General features: G+C 47.1%; 1 protein-coding gene across 1 annotated transcript in view; it reads right to left on the bottom strand.

Annotated features, from left to right (window-relative positions):
* Positions 1-15,833: 15,833 nt before the first annotated feature.
* The window catches only part of Adgra1 (adhesion G protein-coupled receptor A1), a 35,494-nt gene continuing 30,601 nt past the window's right edge, over positions 15,834-20,726 (bottom strand). Inside the window, exons 7-8 of the mRNA XM_021637823.2 lie at positions 18,274-18,372; positions 15,834-17,274 (exon numbers count right to left, since the gene is read on the bottom strand). Coding sequence (XP_021493498.1) covers positions 16,050-17,274; positions 18,274-18,372 — 1,324 coding nt within the window. The 3' untranslated portion in view covers positions 15,834-16,049. The remainder of the gene's footprint in view (positions 17,275-18,273; positions 18,373-20,726) is intronic.

Genomic DNA, 20,726 nt, shown 5'->3' with positions numbered 1-20,726 from the left:
ACCTGGGCGCACGGTGGGTAGCAGGACTGAGCCCACCCACACCACACACGACCCCAAGACTTTTTCAGTTCCCGCCCACCAACCTCAGAGGCGGGGTTGTGCAGTCGCCTCCAATGTAGGTACTAGGTTCCTCTTGGCTCACGCCCCATGACGGGCAGGGAGTCAGGTGTTTTCCCCAAGCACAGCAAAGGACTAGGTGGCTCTCCCAAACTTGGCAAAAGGCAATCATGGATTCCCTTCCACAGGCGAGTGTTTTGATTTCTGACAGTCTTTACAACCTTAGCAAGCAGAACTATGGGCCACAGCTCCTGAAGAACATTGCAGGTCAGATTGGGCCCTGGTGTTGCTGGCCCTATCCCCAAAGCCTAGCCTGACCAGGCACAATAGCAGACACTTTAATATGTGCTACCTGAGTGAAGGAGGGTGTGCTTGTAACTGGTCACGTGAAGTCCAAGGGTAGAGTGCAGGCAGGAACGCTGATTCTCAATAGCCTACCCTTATGGCTTCCAATTACTGGCCATTCATGGGCTTGTAGCCAGAGCAGGTGATGGAGGGTGCTGGAAACTTGAGTTGGGGAAAAGACATCTCACAGGTGTGCTGCCCCAGCCTGCTCACTCTTCGGGCAACGTTTGGGGTCAGAAGAAGGACAGTTGTAGCCAGCAGACCCCGTTCCAAACTCCGGGATCGGGCTGCAGCAGCCTGACCTGGAGTCTAGATAAATGAGCTGAGCCCTGGGCTTCAGGCGTTTGCTTTGGGGCTGGGAAGCCGTCTCCTCCTTTGTTCAAGCTTTGCTGCTTCTCCCTCGCCCCCTCTCCTCCAGCTTGTGGTGCCCTGGCCTGAGCTCTTCCAGCCTCTACTCCCAGCCTTTCTTCTCCCCAGCCTGTTCTTCAACAAAACTCCCTCCTGCTGCTGCTCCCTCAGTCTGCGCTCACTTCTCTGTAGTCTGTTGCGCCCTCAGCTTGGGCTCTGCCAGCCATGCTCTCTCCCCAGCCTGTGCTCCATACAACATGTGCTCCCAAGTTGTGCTCCCTGCAGCCTTTGCTGCCTTCAGCCTGCGCTCCCCAAGCCTGTGCTCCTCAAATCTGTGCTGCCCAAGCTCAAGCTTTCCAGCCTGTGTCCTCTTCATAGTTAGTGCTCCCTGCAGCTCATGCTTTCCCCACAGCTGCTGTTCCCCAGCTCGTGCTCCCCCTTTCCCAGGAATCCATGCTCTCTTGAGGAACCTAGGTAGGTGTGACCACAAAGAGAAGGCTCCAGGGCCTGGTGGTGGCCAAGGTGGGACTTCATCAGGTGGTTTCACAGTTGTCCTTGAACTCTAGGTTTAAGGAAAAGACTGACCATCAACCGGAAGGGAGCAGAGGTATCCCAAGACTTATGGGGTGACCACACTGTACCAGTCCTGGCTCTAACGACACACCATCTACTTCAGGAAAAAAAGTGTATCCAACTTGGGTGAAATTTGAATACAGAGGCGGGCTCAGCTCTGGCTTCAACAGTGGAATCAACTCACCAGGCCCTTTCCTTCTAGGTTGGATAACACTATGGCTCCTTCATAGGGCCGGGGCATGAACACTGGGGTCTTTGGACGGCTTGGGCCTACTGTCTCTCTTTTAACCACTGGCTACTTTCCCGAAGGTTTGTGGTGTTCGGCCCTTATCAGCTAGACATTTCAGTAGTCTCATTGAACAGCTGCCCACATAGGTGCAGTTACAGTGAGTTTTACTGCGAGGGGAGGATATGGTATTGGCCCTGGTTCTTGGCACTTTTCGCATTGTAGGTACTTACGAAGGTTGTGTGAGGGTGCAATGCTGGAGGGCAGAGCACACTGAGAATGGGTACGCCACATTATCAGCTGATGGAGCAGCACAGATGGTAGTTGAATGTCCGAGGGGCCTCTGGAGCTTCACTCCAGGAATAGAGCATAGGGACGGCTTCCCCATGTCGCTCCCTGCTCATGCGGAGCAGCTAACATATGCTTGGCATTTTCCACCTAAGGCTTATCCCAGACAGTCAGACCTCTTTAAAAGTGATGACTGTACATCAGGTCCCTGGTCCAAGCACTCTGGCTTTCTGGCAGTGGATTTCTTCTTCTTTTGGCTGGTTTGCTCATTTTTTTTTTAATCCATCCTTCCACCCTTCCTGCTGGACTGTCCTGCTGCATGGAGAGCTCTTCCCACTTCTGTCATTGGTCAGAGGTGTTCTCCCTGCCTGGGGGATGCCTCCTCTGGCTTTCTCCTGATCTAACCTCCACCAGGCACCAGGAACCTTGACCTCTTCTTCAGAGATTTTTTGCTCCATATTGGTTATAGTCAGACACAATCTCTCTCCACAGCACAAATGCTGCCTTTGCTTCATGGCACTGGTCAGCACTCAGCTTGAGCAGCTATATGCGGCGGCAGGTGGAACGGGAGTTTTAAAACTTGGCTCACATTTTTTTTTCCTGATAGGACTTTTGACAAGCTGCCAAATCACATTTACATTTTGAAGCCAATATTTATTCTTTTTTAAATAATAAAAATGCAAAGAATATCATCTCTGTTGTGGGGTAAATACTGGATATTCTGAAACAAAACTGTTAGTCATTCTTATAAACATATGCCCGAATCTAAATTCCAAAGAAGCTTTGGTACCCACCATCATTCATGCGAAAATTCTATAATCACACTCTTTTCCTTTACTCCAGGCTCATTTCAGGCACCTAGTTTTGCCCAGAAGGTGATTTTACTGTCATGTTTCTGTTCCTAAAATTTTTAATTGATACCTTATCCTAATTTGCTGATTCCCTTTGCATTTTCATTTTGGTTCATCAGTGAACATAGACCCACATGACAATATGTCAGCCACGTGTTGCTAGGTGGCTCCAGGGCACAGCCTGCACTTTCTCCTCTGTGACACACACAAGGAAGGGACATATCAGTTCAAGGTGCTGGGTGGCCTTTAGATTTGAGGGTGTGTGAGCAAACATTTGGGAGCCGTCTTTGGTTTATTTCTCATTGCACATATGCACTCACTGTGGCTAAGTCTGTATTTATGAACTGGCAGATCATCATGACACATATATTAAATTTCATAATCTCCTCCCAAGAATGCCCAATGGATTGGACATAATTTATTGGTAATAGTCCTTTGCTCTTGGCTGTCTCATTTTGATTTTTGTTGCACTATGTGTGTGCTTTGTGTCTGTTGCTTCACTTTTGTTAACTTCCATTGGCATCTTTGTCTGTCAAACAGCACCACCCTGTCCCCATAACAGCAGAAATCTCTCTACACAAAACTCATTCTTCCTCCTATGTTTCTTAAAAGAATGTCTTGGCCAGGGGCTGGGTAGATTACTCAACAGAACTTTTGCAGAGAGTCTGAGTTTGCTTCCCAGCATCCACACTGGCCAGAACAATCACTCCAGTTCTTGGGAATATGCTGCTCTTTTCTGGCTTTTACAGACACTGCACACATGTGGCATACTTAAATGCATACAGTACACAAAACAAAGCAAAAACTCTTTGATCACACTTACATATTCAGAATTAGATACATGCTTTGGCAACATGGGAAGCTACTGGATTGCAGTGGGTCTGATTACCTACAAATCTTTCTTTAAAAATACCATTGTTATGGTGCCGTGTGTGCATGATGGTGTGTGTAGGTTTGCGTGCTATGACAATGCCAGAACAACTTTGCATACTTGGTCTTTTCCTTCCACCTTTATGTGGGTTCCAGCAGGTACTTTGACTCACTGAATCATCTCACCAGCCCTCACTTTTTTTTTTTTTTTTTTTAAAGACAGGATCTCACTATGCAGTCTTGGCTGTCCTTAGACTCACTTTGTAGACTAGGCTGTCCTTGAACTCATGGAAATCCACCTCCCTCTCCCTTTTTAGTCTTGGGATTAAAGGTGTGCGATTCCTCGACTGGCTATAAATTTTTACTAGTCTTCTGGGTTAGTCTCCCTGTGTGATCAAATTCTTCTTATGTCCTTTTGATTGCATTTTGTAGATTCCTGTGCAGGTATTTGTGTGTCTTTGACTACGTTTATTGCTCCTATTTGATATTTTGTGGTATTATTGAAAATGGGATCCATGTAAAAGACCTTTAAGTGGATGCCTAACAAATACAAGGCCCTGGGTTTGATCCACAGTACTAGAAAAAAAAAAGGTAAAAAACAACAAACAATAAACAAACAAAAAACCAAAACCTATAGAGCAAATTATGTTTTTTTGACCTGTGGCTAGCAACTTTGCTAAGCTTTTTTTTTTTTTTTTTTTGAGACAGGGTTTCTCTGGGTAGCCCTGACTATCCTGGAACTTGCTCTGTAGGCCAGACTCAGAGATCTGTCTGCTTCTACCTCCCCAGCGCTGAGACTAAAGATGTGTGCCACCATGCCTGGCTGCTAAGCCTATTTATTAATTTTGATCTATAGATTGCCGTGATTTCCTATGCAAGAAATCGTATCGTCAGAGAATAGGAGGTTTTGGGTTGCTCACCAGTAATCCTCACCATGTGTCTCTTTTTCTACAGTTCCTGTCAAGACCTCCTGTGCAATAATTGAAGAGAAGTGGTAATAACAGTCTTTGTTGAGTTCCCAGAGTGAAAGTAGACAAGATTTCTATTTTGCCAGAAAGTATATTTTTATTGTGGAGTTACAGGAACTCCATTCAGCTCTTTAAGTTCCTTTCTATCACTGACTTGCTTAATGCATTGAAGAAAAAAAAAGGGGGTTATTTATTTTTAAGTTTTCTGTGTGTGAGAATTTTTGCCTGCATGTGTTTCTACGCACCACATGTATTCCTGGAGCTTACAGAGGCCGGAAGAGGTTGTCAGAGTCCCTAGGACTGGAGTTTATCACAGTTGTGTGCTGTTATGTGGGTACTGGAAATTGAACCTGCATCCTTTGGAAGAGCAGCCAGTACTCTTAATTCCCGGTTCATCTCTCCAGCCCCCACTAATGTATTTAAAAATCATAAATAGACATTGAATTTCATCAATGTGTGTATTGTGCCCATTAAGAAGATTATGTTTTTTTTCCTTTGGTCTGTTAATGTTTTGGGTTATAGTGAAAAATGCTTACTGTTAGACTAATTATATATTTTTGGAAAAAAAATCCACATGATTAAGACATGTTATCTTTCCCAGTATTGCTGGGTTTGGTTGAATAATATTTTGTGTAGGCTTTTTGTACTTGTTTTTGTTGGCCTATATTTTATATTTTTATAATGTCCTTGTCAGATTTAATTAGAAAATTATGCTTACTCATGAGTGGTTGGATGAATTCCTTCTTTTTATGTTCTTTGGAAAAGTTCTTGTAAACTCATATTATTTTTATCTCTAATAGTTGGTAGAATTATTTGATGAAGCCATCTGGACACTTGGACTAACACATTATTTTCCTTAATGAAAAAGTTTCAAATTGTGCTGTCATTTCTTGAATTTCTTGAATATAAACTCTTTATATTTCTTAAGATAATTTTGTTATATTCTTTCTTAGGAATTCTTCTGTTTTATTCAACTATTTAAACTTTTTGTTATCTGGTTATATGTACTATGCAGTCTCTGTGTCTCCAACCCCTCGTCTTTCATCTGTAGGATCTGTAGTGATAGCCCCTGTGACTCTTAGCTTGTGCTTCTTTGTTTCTTTGTTTCCTTTGCTTCTTTCTTTCTTTCTTTTCTTCTTTTCGACACAGGGTTTCTTTGTATAGCCTTGGTTGTCCTGGACTCACTTTGTAGACAAGGCTGGTCAAAATCACAGAGATTTGCCTGTCTCTGCCTCCAGAGTGCTGGGATCAAAGGCGTGCGCCACCATGCCTGGCTCACTTCTTTCTTTCTCCATCAGATTTGCCAGGGTAATTTAAACTGACCAATTAATTAATTTTTTCCAAGTCAGATTCTTACCAAGTAGCCCTGAATGTCCTGGAACTCACTGTGTAGACCACGCTGGCATCAAATTCACAGGGATCTGTCTTCTTCAGCCTCCTGATGCAGGGGTTAAAGACATGTGCCAACAACACCTAGTTTAACTAATATTTTTAAAAGACTATATAACATATATCTAGCTTTCTATTTTATACTCTTCCTTATTATTTGATTTCTCCTAATTTTGGATAATTATTGTTTTAGAAATTATTTTTTTTAATTTATTTATTTTTTTTATGTATATGAGTGTTCTATCTGCATTTACACCTGCCAGAAGAAAGAATCAGTTTACATTATAGATGGTTCTGAGCCACCATGTGGTTGCTGGGAATTGAACTCATGACCTTTGGAAGAGCAGACAGTGCTCTTAACCACTGAGCCATCTCTCCAGGCCACCAAAATAGCCTTTTTTTTTTTTTTCCCCCAGAGCTGAGGACCAAACCCAGGGCCTTGCGCTTGCTAGGCAAGCGCTCTACCACTGAGCTAAATCCCCAACCCCTTAGAAATTCTTTAAACATTAAAAAGTAGTTTTATTTTTATTTATGTGTACATGTGAGCCTGAGTGTATGTGAGCCGTCTGTACATAGGCGCCTATGGAGGCCAGGAAAGCATCTCAGAACCCCAAGAACTGGAGTTATAAGCAGTGTGGGGAGCTACCCACTGTGGGATCTAAATCTGGGTCCTCTGACTCTAGCCCTTATTTTCATAAATTCTTGAGGTGGGTGCATAACTTATGTATTTACAGCCTCCTTCCCACCCACCCCCATTTCCTTTCCTGCCCCTCCCTTCCTTCTTTTCATCATGGTTGCAAGCCTATCATAGTAACACTGCATGGAGCACAGTTTTACCATGATAAGTTTTGGTGTTTTGCACTGTCATTGTTATTTTATCAAAATATGTTCCAAATTTTCCAAACATTTTTTTGGCTTATTTCAGTGTTAATAATATCTAGTTTAAATGCATTGTGTTATGGGATTATTTGAAGCTGGGCATGCCTGTAATCTCAGCATGTGGGAGTTAGAGGCAAGAGGATCAGGAGTTCAAAGCTTGGCTATATAATAAGTTCAGAGACAGTCTGAGACATAGAATACTCTATTTTAAAGAAATGCTCTAAAAATTAAAAATAATTTATTTTTATTTATGTGCATGGATGTGTGCCTGATTTTATGTGAACTGTGTGTATGCAGGTGTGTAAGAGAGGAAAAGCCAGAGGGAGAGCAAAAATCAGAGAATATTTGAAACTTTGTTTACAACTCAAAATATGCTCCACTGTGGTATGCGATTTGAGTGGCTTTATTTATTTATTTATTTATTCATTTATTGTATATCAGTGGTTCAAATAAGTTTGACTAACCACAGTATTAGAGTTTCTATAGCCCAACTTTAGTCCTCTTCTGGTCTCTTCTTGTCTCCCCTCTTTCTTTTTTTTTAATATATATTTTTAAAAATTTTATATGTATGCATGCTTGTTTGCCTACACATATGTCTATGTACCATTTGTGTGCCTCGTGTCAAGGAAGCCAGAGGATGTCAGTCAGATCCTCTGAAACTGGAGTTACAGATGCCTGTGGGCTACCATGTGGGTGCTAGGAATTGAGCCAACGCTCTCTGCAAGAGCAGCCAGTGCTCTTAACTACTGAGCCATCTCTCCAGCCCTCTCTCTTTGTCTTCTTTTTTGTGAGATAAGATTAGTCTATATAGTTCAGACTGGATTCAGATGTGATTCTCTTATCTTAGCCTCTACAGTGATGGGATTAAAAGCATATACCATCATGCATGGTTGTGGTTAGTCTGCGTGTCTTTTAGCACTGAGAAGGAGGTACAAAAGCCATTTACATTGATTAAAATCAGATAGGTCCCACTGTGAGTCTATCATGATGCATTAGTTATAAATGTATATTCTTCCTTCCTTCCTTCCTTCCTTCCTTCCTTCCTTCCTTCCTTCCTTCCTTCCTCCTTCCTTCCTTCCTTCCTTCCTTCCTTCCTTCCTTCCTTTATTTTTCTTTCTTTCTTTACAAATCCACTTTTATTTATTTACTTTTCCTTAGTTTAAATCCTGGAAGATTCTGTGTCAATGGCCTTCGCAGGAAGGCTGCTTCAGAATTTGGTGTGAACCATGCCACCTTTCTTTTTCTTTCTTTCTTTACAAATCCACTTTTATTTATTTACTTTTCCTTAGTTTAAATCCTGGAAGATTCTGTGTCAATGGCCTTCGCAGGAAGGCTGCTTCAGAATTTGGTGTGAACCATGCCACCTTTCTTTTTCTTTCTTTCTTTACAAATCCACTTTTATTTATTTACTTTTCCTTAGTTTAAATCCTGGAAGATTCTGTGTCCAATGGCCTTCACAGGAAGGCTGCTTCAGAATTTGGTGTGAACCATGGGCCTGAGTTACTTCTCCCCAGATCGTTCTGGTTTTTGTTTGCTTTGCCTCCAGGAGTCATTGTATTGTTTTTGCTTTCTACACATAAGCACATCTCTTGCCTAAGTAGAATTCAGTTTCATCTTGGGCATAAACATCTTCAGTTTTAAAAAGAGCTCTGTGCTCTCTTTGGTTTTGGAGGCCTTGCACCACAGCCTTCCAGACACCAAGTTTGCTTAGAAGTCCTGTTCCCAGCAGGCCTCCACAGGCTCCAAGATGGCGGAGAGACAAGTGCACAATTTTCAATGACAGTATTCACCTATTGAAATTATTCTCTATCTCTGTGAAATACATTTATTCATGAACTTGAGGAAACTGCATTTAAAACCTTAGTATTTTAATATCCATGCTACTTTTAAAATAATTTAATTAATAAAAAAAATCTGTTTTCTAGGCAAGCTTTTTAACTTTTTGAAAAACATCATTTGTTTTATGTGTGTATTTTGCCTGTGTGTATACATGTGTGCAACCTGTGTACCTGGTGCCCATGGAGGTCAGAAAAGGGTGTCAGATCTCCTGGGACTGGACTTACACATTTGTGAGCTGCCATGTGGGTGCTAGGAATTGAGCCCAGGTCCTCTGCAACAAAAGCAAGTACTCTTCCCATTGAGCCATTTCTCCATCATCATCATTCTCTTAATTTAACCCTTCTACAGCCTTCTATTTGCATTTCTTATTAAATGTAATGTGGTGGGTTGAATAAGAACTGCCCTTATAGGCTCATATGTTTGCATGCATGGTCATAGGCAGTGGTGTTACTTGAGAGGGATTAGTAGGTGTGGCCTTGTTGGTGTGGATGTGGCCTTTTTGGAAGGAAGTGTGTCACTGGGAGGTGGACTTCGAGGTTCCAAAAGCTCAAGCCAGGCCCAGTGCTTCTCTCTTCCTGCTGCCTGTGGATTCAGATGTAGAAATCTCAACTATTTCTCCAGCACCATGTCTCCCTGCGTGCTACCATACTTTCTTCCATGATGATAATGGACTACATTTCTGAAACTGTAAGCCAGCCCCAGTTAAATGCTTTCCTTTAAAAGAGTTTGCTTGTTCATGCTGTTTCTTCACAGCAATAGAACAGTGAGTAAGACAAGAGAGTAAGTAGATATTGATAAAAGGGTAAGTAAACTCTGCATGATCATTTCTGTGCTCCAACTGCAGCACTTTCCCCATTTATATTAAATATGCATTCTAATTATGAGTAAGTTTGCCCTGGACTACTGATGCTTACTAGTCCTGGTGCCACCGCGGGCCAGCCCTGGGGCTCAAGCCCAGTGCTTCCTTCCACTGAGCACTGGAGAGGCCAGAACACACTCTGGAAAATCATGGATCACTTAGCCCATTTCCTCACTCAAGTCAACATTGTCCTCTGTAGATGTCCCCAGATGTTACTGTGGGTAGCTCCCGGACCAGGCTTGAAGAAGACCAGAAAGGACAATGTGTCCTTGTTCCGGCTGACCAGAGGCACAGGGATGTACCATCTCCCCCTGAGGCCCATGTCTCAGTTGATTATTTTTGCCACAAGGACGTTTCCTGGCAGCTAGCCCATGGTGCCTGCAAGTTGGAGTTAGAGTCACACTCTGACTCTGTTGCTTTTTTTTTTGTGTGTGTGTGTGTTTCCCCGGCGCGCTGGGGAGAAATTCATAGGTAGGTGGCCCTGGGCTTCCCTTGGGTGATGTATATGTGTGAGTTCTGATAGATCATCTTTCTGGCCAAGAGAAGCTAGGCTGACTTGAGAGCAGGCCATCTCTTCCATGGCATCCTTAGATGAAGCCTGGACCTTTACCAGCGTTTACCTTTAACTCCTTCCTTTCCAGAACTGGGGTGGCCACATGGCATCCACACAGTCTCCCACCCTCTCCCAGGAGAGGGGTATAACAGTATTCAGAAGCCAGCTTCATGCAGAATCCTAGAAATTTCTGTGGCATCTGACTGTTCTGTCTCTCATCCCATGTATCTCTGTGTATGTGGACGTCCCTGCCATGTGGGTGGGAGATTCTGGACCTGAGGACATGCTGGTTGAGTGGCCAGTTATCCAGTGCAGCAGTGGAAAGGAGTGGGGCCAGCAGGCTTAGAGGCTTTACATGTCACTATGAGACCAAAAAACCCTGAGCATGTCCAAGGCCCAGGTCTCAATATATATATATATATATATATATATATATATATATATATATATATATACATATATATATACACACAAATATATAAATATACAAATATATAAATATATATATTTGTATTCTTATTCCTGATTTTGCTTCCACTGTGATCACTGTGCCAAGAGATGCTCATAGTCCTGTGGTTACTCCCAATTTCAGGGAGGCCTTTGAGGCTGATGCTGAATGTCTGGGCCAAGGTGCGGCCCTCTGCTCACATCCTCGCCATCCCTTGCTCCCTGATGCCATGTGCCAGATAGTGTTTGTAGTTCTAGAGATAAGTGACACATCCGATACTGAGTGTGGATAAATTGTGCGGTGTGATAGTAGGCTGCACCACCATAAGAAGTGATAGGTTAATTCCCAGATTCCCAGTGTCCTTTGCAGCCCAGATCAACCTTCCTTGTAAGCCCCTCCTCCCAGATTTCCTGGAGGGGTAGGTCTCTGCGGGGAGCAGAGCGTGGGATTGGAGCTGAGGCTCCTGGAGGGAGGGGCATGGAGCGCCAGCGGGCTGGGGGTGGGGTGGTGGGCAGCAATGAGAGCAGAGGACAGGGTGAGGCTGGCTACTTGTCTTTGCTGGCTTCACCGGCCCTCAGGAGGGCTTCTCTGGTTAGCCTCATCTTCTGCAGTCTCCTTCCAGTACAGGAGAACTGCTGAAGGCACCTGTGGTCACGTACCACCAAGAGACTCAGGTCACTAAGCCACCCCTGCCACAGAACCTGATTTCTCTCAACCTTGCTGGAGGAGATTTTGACATGGTTAAGGTTGAGCCTTTTCACTTCTAATCTTGGTGACTAGCTTAGGGAGTGCATTCTGGTGACTCCAGGCACCTGCTTTGGGGTCTCACTTTCTCCTCACCCTGAGCGTTCAGAGTTGAATTGTTTCTTTCTTTAGTCTCGACTGCAGTCTTTCCTCTCAGGCTGTGATAAGTGATAAGGGGTAGATTTCTAACAAGACAGTTTGATGCAGGTCACTGACCTTGCCTGATTCAGTTGCCCAAACTGTAAAGATATCATGTTCTTGTTTAGAAGTCCTGTCCCTCATCTGCCTCCCACCCTGGGCCACCTCCCTGAAATAGCCTCTTTCCCAGGTCCCCTCTGGAGACACAGACTGTGGAATTCAGTACAAATCAGGAGATGTCCCTCATGAAAATGCAGACGATGACCATTCAGAGATCCCAGGGCTCAGCTCCCCAGGGCCCTGGCTATGCTCACTGTTTCTCACAATACAAAGGTCACACGGTACTTACCTATCCCACAGTGCTTAGGTGCATTCCTGGAAACACTAGTGGAGAGCACTCACCATCCCAGGGTTCCAGAAAGGTGAATTCTGATGGCGGCGCTCATCCTGCCGTGCGCAGGCCGTGCCTGCTTGCCTGCCAGCATCCTCCCTGAACACTTTCCCACAGCAACCCACTAGAATGCCTCTCTTTCTGGGAGTCTTGGTACACAGGGATATGTTCCTGGAAAAGGGCCAGGAGTCCTCTTTAAACCAAGACACAGGCGTGAGGACTCCTCCAGATCTCCCTGGTGAGTCAGCTCTTTCCACCCTCCCTTCCCAGGCAGGTAGATCTGGTCTGAGGACAGGCCAAGGACGTCTACTGTCAGGGAGAGGGTCTGCCTTCTGGGTGTCTTGCTGTGGTTTGCTTAAAAGTCCATGTGTCAAAGCTTATTTCCATGGTGGTACTGTTGGGGTTGGGCATGCTCTTCTCCTTTAGCGGGGGTCTTGGAGGGACGAGAAGCTTTTAGGTCCTTGGGCAGGCTTTTAAGAGGGATTGCGGGTCTCTGGTCCTTCTTCCTGGTGCGATCTATGCTGTTTGCTCTTCCATGTGTTTCCCAACATGTCTGTTGCCGCCGTCTGGTATCCCTACCCTAGACCCAAAACCATGGTCCTGGACTAGATCATCCAAGCTCAAGTCAAACCACGCTTTTTCTTTCTGAGTCAGCTGTCTGACAAGTCGCTGTCTTGTTGGAATAGACATGGGAACTGATTCACGGGCCTGACTACTGTGCCTCCCCCTCCCCCAAAGTGACCACTGCTGGTTATAGCTGGAGCTTGATTTGTGGAGACAGGAATGTGATATCACAATTGTGTTGGTATCTGTGCAGAATAAATCATGTACACTCAGTTTAAGAGGAACTTGACATCACTGCTCCGAGCAATCGCATCAGTAGTTTCTCCTGTCTCTTTTATCTCCAGCCTCTGCCTCCACCTTCCTGGCCACACCCCATGCTGCTGATGCAGAGCTGGGCTCCCTTGTGGTCACAGGACTCCAAACACTTTGCTTTATAGGTTGCACTCTTTGGTTCCAGTTGTAATAGTAACAGGTGACATTTTGGAGGATAGTAAATATCCTCTGATATTTATGATAGAAAATAAAAATATTTATGATAGCAAATAAACCACTGGCTTCAAAAAATCAAAATAAAAAACCACCACCACCACCACCACCAACAACAACAACAAAAAAAAACCCACCTCTGGCTTCAGATGTAAATTCTGACAACACCATGGAGGAATAAGTGTGAGGGGCCTGCCCTGGACACTGTAGTCCCTGCAGAGGGATCTGCTGATTTCAGAGCTTACTGTAGGTCGAGGCCTGCAGCATCTACCCCAAAACTCTAAGAGTTGGGGGACAGGTGGTAGGGCTTGGCAGACTGCCTGTAGCAGAACCACCATTAGGGACACCTTCGCCAGGCACTATTAAGAAGTAGCCAGGGCTCCCTGCTCTTACCGAAGGATCCTCCCACAGGTCCCCAGCCAAGGCTGCTCCTTGACCCACACCTCCGATGGCTTCACTGCATCCTCTGACCTGACTCTCCTTTGGCGATGGGGCCTAGAGTCTTCCCCGTCTTCCTGTGTTTCAGTCTTGCCTGCCAGTTTCAGGCAGATGGAATGTGGATCCCACCTCAGCTTCTTTCTAGTTGCTCCAGGGGCCTCTCAGCTGCTCAAAGCCCCTGCAGAGATGACTCATTCATAGATCTGAGAGGCGTCCTTGATCTGCCTGGGCAACATCGATACCTCTGCAGACAGATGTGAGATTGTCTGGCTGTGGAGTGTCCCCATGGGAGACATAGCAGACTCTGCTGGTCTCCAGACACGCAGAGCCTTCATAGTTAAAGTCATTATGGAGTGTTAAAGTTGTCACAGCATTTCCGTATGGTGAGGATATAATTTCATAAAATACTTACCTGTGCAGGGAGGCTGGCGTGAGTGTGTGTGTGGGTATCTCATGCTACCCTGGTGAAGAACACACACATAGACACATACACACACACACACACACACACACACATACACACACATACACACTCCATATAGGTGGACATGCAACATGACTCTGATAAACACACACACACACACACACACACACACACACACACACACGGCATGTACATTCACACACTAATGTGCACACGAACAGCACAGCCTCCTACACATCGGCTATGCACTTTTTTACAAAAGAAGGAAAGGACATGGCAAAGGAAGGCCTGTGAAGCTGGCCTAGACTAGTTTCACAGCCTAAGGGAGGTTGGTTCTGAGTCGAGGGCTCTACAAAGCAGGTGTGCGGCAAATCATTACACTCCCCCAGCAGCATGTAACTGGAGTCTGTTGCAGCGTCGGTCCAAGTGGACTCGTGGATCTAAATCAAGGTTGAAACATAGCGAGGTTCAATATTTAATGCTGCGTTTCTTTGGTTAAATGAAGAGGTGTCTCTGTCCTTCCAGAAGCACCACGGTAGAAAAGACTCGGGGGTAGGAGCAGGAGAGCAGCCTGGATTTGGGTCCAAGCCTCTCCCACGCTGTTATTCCTTGTCAAAACGGAGAAACACACACGTGAATGCTATTGACCAGCCTGACCAAGGACAAACAATGTAAAACACTGTATTTTCCTCTGGATGGTCTGTATCTACAGTACATACACAGCATGGTGGGTTCCGCACGCATCAGCTATGCAAGCAGGTAAAGAAGTCTGATAGTGAAAGGAGCTGAAACGTCCTGGCGGCCCCTGGCTCCCCACCTGAAGAGTGGGTGCAGAATGCTGCTTTCAGGGACAACGGACACCACATAGGAGCTTGTAAAAAGTCAGCTCTGCCTGCCAGTCTCCTTACTCAGATACTGAGTGTCTGCCTCTAGAGGGCGCTGCCCGCCACGGGCTGCAGAACGTGCCGCCTCCAAGGCTCCAGGAATTGACCCATGCCCTGTTCTCTAAGGAGGTCACCAGCGGGGCTGTGCTCTGTGAAGCGAGTCACAGAGACTCACCCGCAGCTGCAAAGAAACCCAGCGCTCAGGGCCACGAAGCGCACCAACTGTTTGTGGGTGCATGTGAAACACCAGGGGGTCTGTATGTGGACACTGCAGTATGTGTGCGCACGTGTGGTGGTGCGCAGGCATGTGCACCTGCATGTATGTGGTGAGCAAGCGTGTGGATGCACAGGTATGGGTTGTGTGTGCATGGTGTGAATGTGTATAAGCGTGTGTGTGTGTTTACAGATGTGTGTGCGTGTACAGACGTACGTGTGTGCATATGTGGTGTGGTGTGTTCATACATGTACGCATGTGTGTATACAGATGTATGTGTATGGACCACAAACCGGGAAGAAGAAAGCTAGAGAGGAAAGGTGGACAGTCTTACAAATTGGCATCTCTGGACGACTGGGCTCTCACCTCTGTGAGGACCTCCCCTAGAACAAGACACTTTTACAAAAGGCTCATTGGTCACATCTATTCTTTGAGGTGGGGCTTTGTACCCAAAATGTTCATGAAAACGGCAGAAAAGGAAAAGAAACTTTCATGTGTGATGACCATCACACCCCAGTCGGGCCCTCCTTGTGGGACTGAGAAGAGTCCTACAGGCTCACACTGGAACAGAACCCAGTCCGATACTGGCTGACTTTCAAAACCCCCAGGTCTCCATCGAACAGTGTCTGGGCCTTTTTCAAAAGCATAGACTCAGAGAGACTGTATCCAGCTCCCTGAAGGCCACAGCCATTGGTTGCTTTCTCTCCCCGTGGCTCCAGAGCAGGCCCATCCTTAACAGCCAAGATGACCTCAGGCTTTCCGGCCAGGGCCATGTCCCATACGGATGGAGGATGTAGGTGGTGAGTAGACAGAGGTCCCCCAGTGAAGATGCAGGTGTGAGCTAACACAAGGACAGCAGGGGACAGGAAGCTTCCCAGTGTGAGAGTGCTCTGGAGGGCCAGTGCTGTGGTTTCTAGAGTAAAAACATACTTATACCAAAGACGTGAACACCAGCTGGAGTCTCTGACCAGGTCTCCCAGCTTCCCTCCCAGCAGCAAGAGAAGGTGCTATAAACAGAAAGCAGGTGACAAGCTTATGGAGATCTACCTCCTGCCTTGGGACCAGTGGAGGCATATGTGACCCACTGTTCTTCCCATGGGTTCTTTCACAATAAAAGAGATCAGGACCGAGGGGTGGGAACCATTTCTGAACCTCTTGGTCATTTGACGGCCCTCCCAGACCATGAACCTCACACAGCAGAGGGCCACTCTGCTCTGAAGCTCCTCCAGGGACTAATGGTGGCACTAGTGAAGGAGTTGTGTTCCCAACCTGGCTACACTGTAGTTTCATTTTTCCAGGGTCCTGTTCGGATGTTCCCTGTCCCATCAGTGCCAAACGGCAGGCCTTCTCGAACATCATCCTGGAGCAGCCCATTCTGGCTGGGGCCCCCGAAAGGCAGGGACTGTGTCCTCCGTAGCATCTCCAAGTGGGCTGGGCCTGGGGACAGCCGTGAGGGACAGCCGTAGAGGCCAGGGCTTGTGTCTCCACCTTCAGGCTGGCTGACCATGGGGAAGGGGTCTGCCTGGGCGCAACAGGCCAATGTGTGCACCCCCATTGGGCCCTCAAGAGAGCTGGGGGGGCTGTCCGTACGCGAGCTGTGGGGGCTGCCATCCAGGCTGGAGGGGATGTGGTAGGCATATTCCCTCTCGGCTGCAACTGCCTGGTGCCGGCTGAAGTAGTGGGGCTTAGTTCTTCCCTTGAGGCACCTGTGCAGGTGAGGGTCATGCAGGTGGGGATCATGCGGAAAGGCACCCTCCTCGGCCATGTGCACATGGGCCTCCTCCTCCATCAGCTGCTCACAGTGCATCTTGGCACAGCAGGGGGTGGCCGGTGACAAACAGCTGACATGGCCCTGGGCAGCCTGCAGGTTGGTCATTTTGCAGTGGCTGGCTGGTGGATGGCCAAAGCCTCTGAGTTTTCCGGGGCATGGTGAGTCCTGCAGGCAGGCGGTGTGCACCAGCGCATCCCCATTGGCGTCGAGGGTAGGGTGGGCACTGGGCTTGGTGGCGGAGGTATCTCCCCGAGAGGGGCAGCAGGACCACCAGCACTGCCACACGTCCTCTCGCTTGGCGCAGTGGTGGATAAGTACAAAGAGTCCCAGCGTCACGCAGAAGGCCCCATACAGACAGCTGAAGATCATGTCCAGGAAGTGGCCCTGAGACACGGCCAGGGCCCCAAAGGTCCACGTGGCTGTGAACAGAAACAGTGTGAAGGCGGCAGCACGAAGCTGGGCCTTGAAGGAGTGCTCGTTCTGCAGCTGGGAGGCAGCCAGGGCCTCACAGGGGGGCGGTGTGCCGGGACGCACCCCATGGCGATGGCCGCTCTCCGGTACTGCCAGACGCTGCTGCTCCTCAGTGCGCTCTCTGAGCTCATATCTGCGCTCCGGGTGACGCCGCAGCTGCACGTAGGTGCAGAGGAAGTACATACAGGTGACCAGGGCAATGAAGGCAGCCGGCCCATAGAATGCGCCCAGGCTGGGTTCCCAGGCCATCCAGCAGCTGCAGGGAGGGAGAAGCACGGAAGGGTGGCTACGGGGCTGGAATGCTTGACTACCCTGTCTATCAGGACTCGATGGGTTTCCTACAAGGGAGTATTTATTTATTCATTCATTCACATTTTTATTTTTCGAGGCAAGGTCTCTCTCTGTAGGCTGTCCTGGACTCCCTTTGTAGACCAGGCTGGTCTCGAACTCACAGAGATCTGCCTGCCTCTGCCTCCCCAAGTGCTGGGATTACAGGTGAGCACCACCTTGCCCAATGAATATTTTAATTTTATCATAAGGAAACAGATGGCATCCAAGATTGGTCAGCCATGAGGTTTGGGTAGATGGGAACAGAACTACAGTCTGGATGGATATTTGGAGCCAGCGGGTTAGTTAGCCCTGTGTGGTAGTCCTCAGGAGGGGATGGGGCAGAGGCAGGCCTTGAATGGATGGAGTACGGAGGCCCACTGAGGGAGGCAGGAAATTGCTCTGGGTAAGGAGGGAATGGGTAGAAACAGGTTTTGATGAGGAGGGCAAGGTGCCCACTCTGGCTTGAGTGAGGGCTGGCCATCCTGGGGTCCCCAGGGGATGCTGAGAATGATGAAGGTGCCATGAGGTTTTGGGCACCTGTAGGGGTGGGACTGGGTCTGTCTCTGCTTCAGGGGATCGCTGTGCTCAGCTGACATCCTGCTATCTGATCCCAGACTCTAAGGAAAAGCAGGCCTTTTGTGTCTAAGGAAATAGAGTCAGTGGGAAGTTGAGCGTGTTGGGAGAAGAACATGTGTTCACCCAGAGGCTGGCTTGGGAGACACAACATTGGAGTGGCCTTCTGGGGCCTGAGAACCATGGCTTACCACTGGTACCTTGGGGGATAGTCACTAACAAAGGTTGATTATGACAGATGTCTGTGGGCACCTTCCCTGCCCTCCCCAGGCTTGGAGTGTCTGGGATGACCCTTGGAAGAGTGGGGCAGTGCCCCCAACTTTTCACCAGTTCGTAGGTAGGGAGTACTCACTAGGCCATGTCCTCATCCTCGGTCCCATAATTTCTGATGTTTGTGGCAGCTGTGACCCCACAGATGATGAAAGGCACCCCTCCACTGATGAGGTAGAACCTGCCAGAGATCAGAAGGCTGACTTCTTAGGAATGGCCCAAATCCTCCTAGAGAAATGAGGCCATCCTCCTCCTCCTTCTCTGATGTAAAGGGGAGGTGGCTATATTTCAGGGCCATGCCACCCTTACTATAGATAAGCATGTATCCAATGCGGGGAGGGTGGTCTGCTCTCCTCTCACTTGCTTCTGGCTGGCAGGGGCTCACTGTGAATCTGAAGACTCAGTGGGACCTCATAGAGCCTGGACTGGGAGCAGGACAGAAAAGAAGAGGCACAACCAGTATGCCCATAGGGCAAGGACTATCAGTGAGGGTGTTGAGTGGAGCATCCTTATCCTGAAGAAATGTCCTGAGTGCTGGCCCACTTGGGTTCCATTTCAACCTGTCTTCAGCCAGAACCTGGCTCATACCCCTGTCCTTGCGGTCAGCAGTGCCCAGTGATCAGGGAGCCACTATATAGTTAGACTTAGCTTTAGGGTGTGGAGCCTGGCCCCATATCTCTTTGTGACAGCTGGGAGAGTTGCTTGCCTATGAGCTATTCCTGGAGGGGCAGCTGATCACCCTGGCAGGGGTATGCAGTGACCTGGACCTCACCATGGGCCTCAGATGATAGCTTTACTGAGGGTGAGTCAGTGTCTAGCCTACAGGATATCTCCTTTTTGAGTCCAACCCCTTTGAGCATGTATGTCATAGGCTTAGCCTATGCACACACTGGTTCTGGCCTACCGGGCGTGACTAATAGCCTTCCACTGTGTTGAGCCACAGTGGGGCCACCTGAAGGCCAGGTCGGAGAGGATTTCCCTGAGGAAAGGGCTGCTGTTGCAGTCACCCTTAGCGGACAATGTAGCACAATGTCCCCACAAGCACTGTAACTAGGACCGAGACGCAAAGACTGGTAGGAGGGCTTTCCAGGAACACTGGCTATTAGAATTTGAGGATGAAGGTGGAGCAGGCAGTGAATGCCTGCAACTCTAGTTCTTGGAGGGAGGGAAAGGAGAACTGTGAAGTCTGGGGACAGCCTGCCTAGCAGGCAAGCTCCAGAGAGGCTAGTGCTACATGGTGATACCTTACCTGAAAAATAAATAAAACAGGTGCAGTGGCGATGCTCTCTCATAAAAGAGTAACTAAGCTTGTGCTTGGGTGAACTGTACTTGAAAGAAGGTTACGTGATGGTCCCAAGGGTAGTGGGATGCTGCACTGAAAAGAGGTGGGTCACCAGGAAGGAAGAGTACAAGGAATGCTAAGCTTAGGGTAACTAGAGAAGATTTTCCCCCTTTAACTTCTTCAAAATATAAGCCGGGTGGTTGTCTGAGTTCAAAGCCAGCCTGGTCTACAAAGTGAGTTCCAGGAACCAGGACTACACAGAGAAACCCTGTCTTGAAAAAAACCAATATATATATATATATATATATATATATATATATATATATATATATATATATATTGAGTGTTAAAACAGACAAGTTTGACAGCTAGTGATTTCACGAATGACACGGGGGAGGTGATACACGTGGCATTTGTGACATAAAAGATGAGGTGAAGGTGGACTTGAGTTATAGGATATCTCTGGATGTTTTATGTGAATTTGTACAACTTTATGCTTAGATTGGGCCTTTCAATCTCTGAGGTGGCTGCAAGTCACTAATTAATATGCTAAACTTGAAATAAAAAATATTATAACAACACATAGGCAGGAAGAAAAGGAGTAATGAAAGAAACCGCACCAGAACAATATCACAAGAGGCAGAAAAAGAAAAGAGAATAAATGGAGACAGTCTAGCCAAGAGAAACATCAGTTACATTTTGATAGTCTAGATATCCTACTTCATGGCAGAGATTGTTCGAATAGAGAAAAAAGAAAGATTCAGCTTGGGATAGTATAGAGTAGACGGGATGGCGGTGGGGGCTGGAAGTGGACCTTCGGGAGGAGTCATTCCTCAGCTGTGTCCTATAAACCAGTGAATCTCAACCTGTGTTCATGACCCTTTTTGGGTCAAATGACCCTTTCAGATGGGTCACATATCAGATATTTACCTTATGATTCATAATACTAGCAAAATTACAGTTATGACATAGCAATGAAAGTAATTTTATGGTTGGGGTCACCACAACATGAGAAACTGTATTAAAGGGTCGCAGCATTAGGAAGGTTGAGAACCACTGCTGTAAGCCAAGGAAGGCTGCGAGGGAAAACAGCAGCAGAAGGGAAAATAAGCTCGGGCAAGACAGGAGTAACACAGGACATCTGCATTTGCCAGGGAGGCAGCACGGCCACCAAGCAGTGACTTATAGAGGGGTCAAAATACCAGAACAAAAGTTGATAGACATAGAGAAGAAATAGCAGTTCCCAAATTGTA

This window comes from Meriones unguiculatus, chromosome 1 (assembly GCF_030254825.1).
Source record: "Meriones unguiculatus strain TT.TT164.6M chromosome 1, Bangor_MerUng_6.1, whole genome shotgun sequence".
Classification (NCBI taxonomy): Eukaryota; Metazoa; Chordata; class Mammalia; order Rodentia; family Muridae; genus Meriones; species Meriones unguiculatus.
The sequence above is the reverse complement of the archived record's forward strand: the minus strand, read 5'-3'. Positions and strand labels throughout refer to the sequence as shown.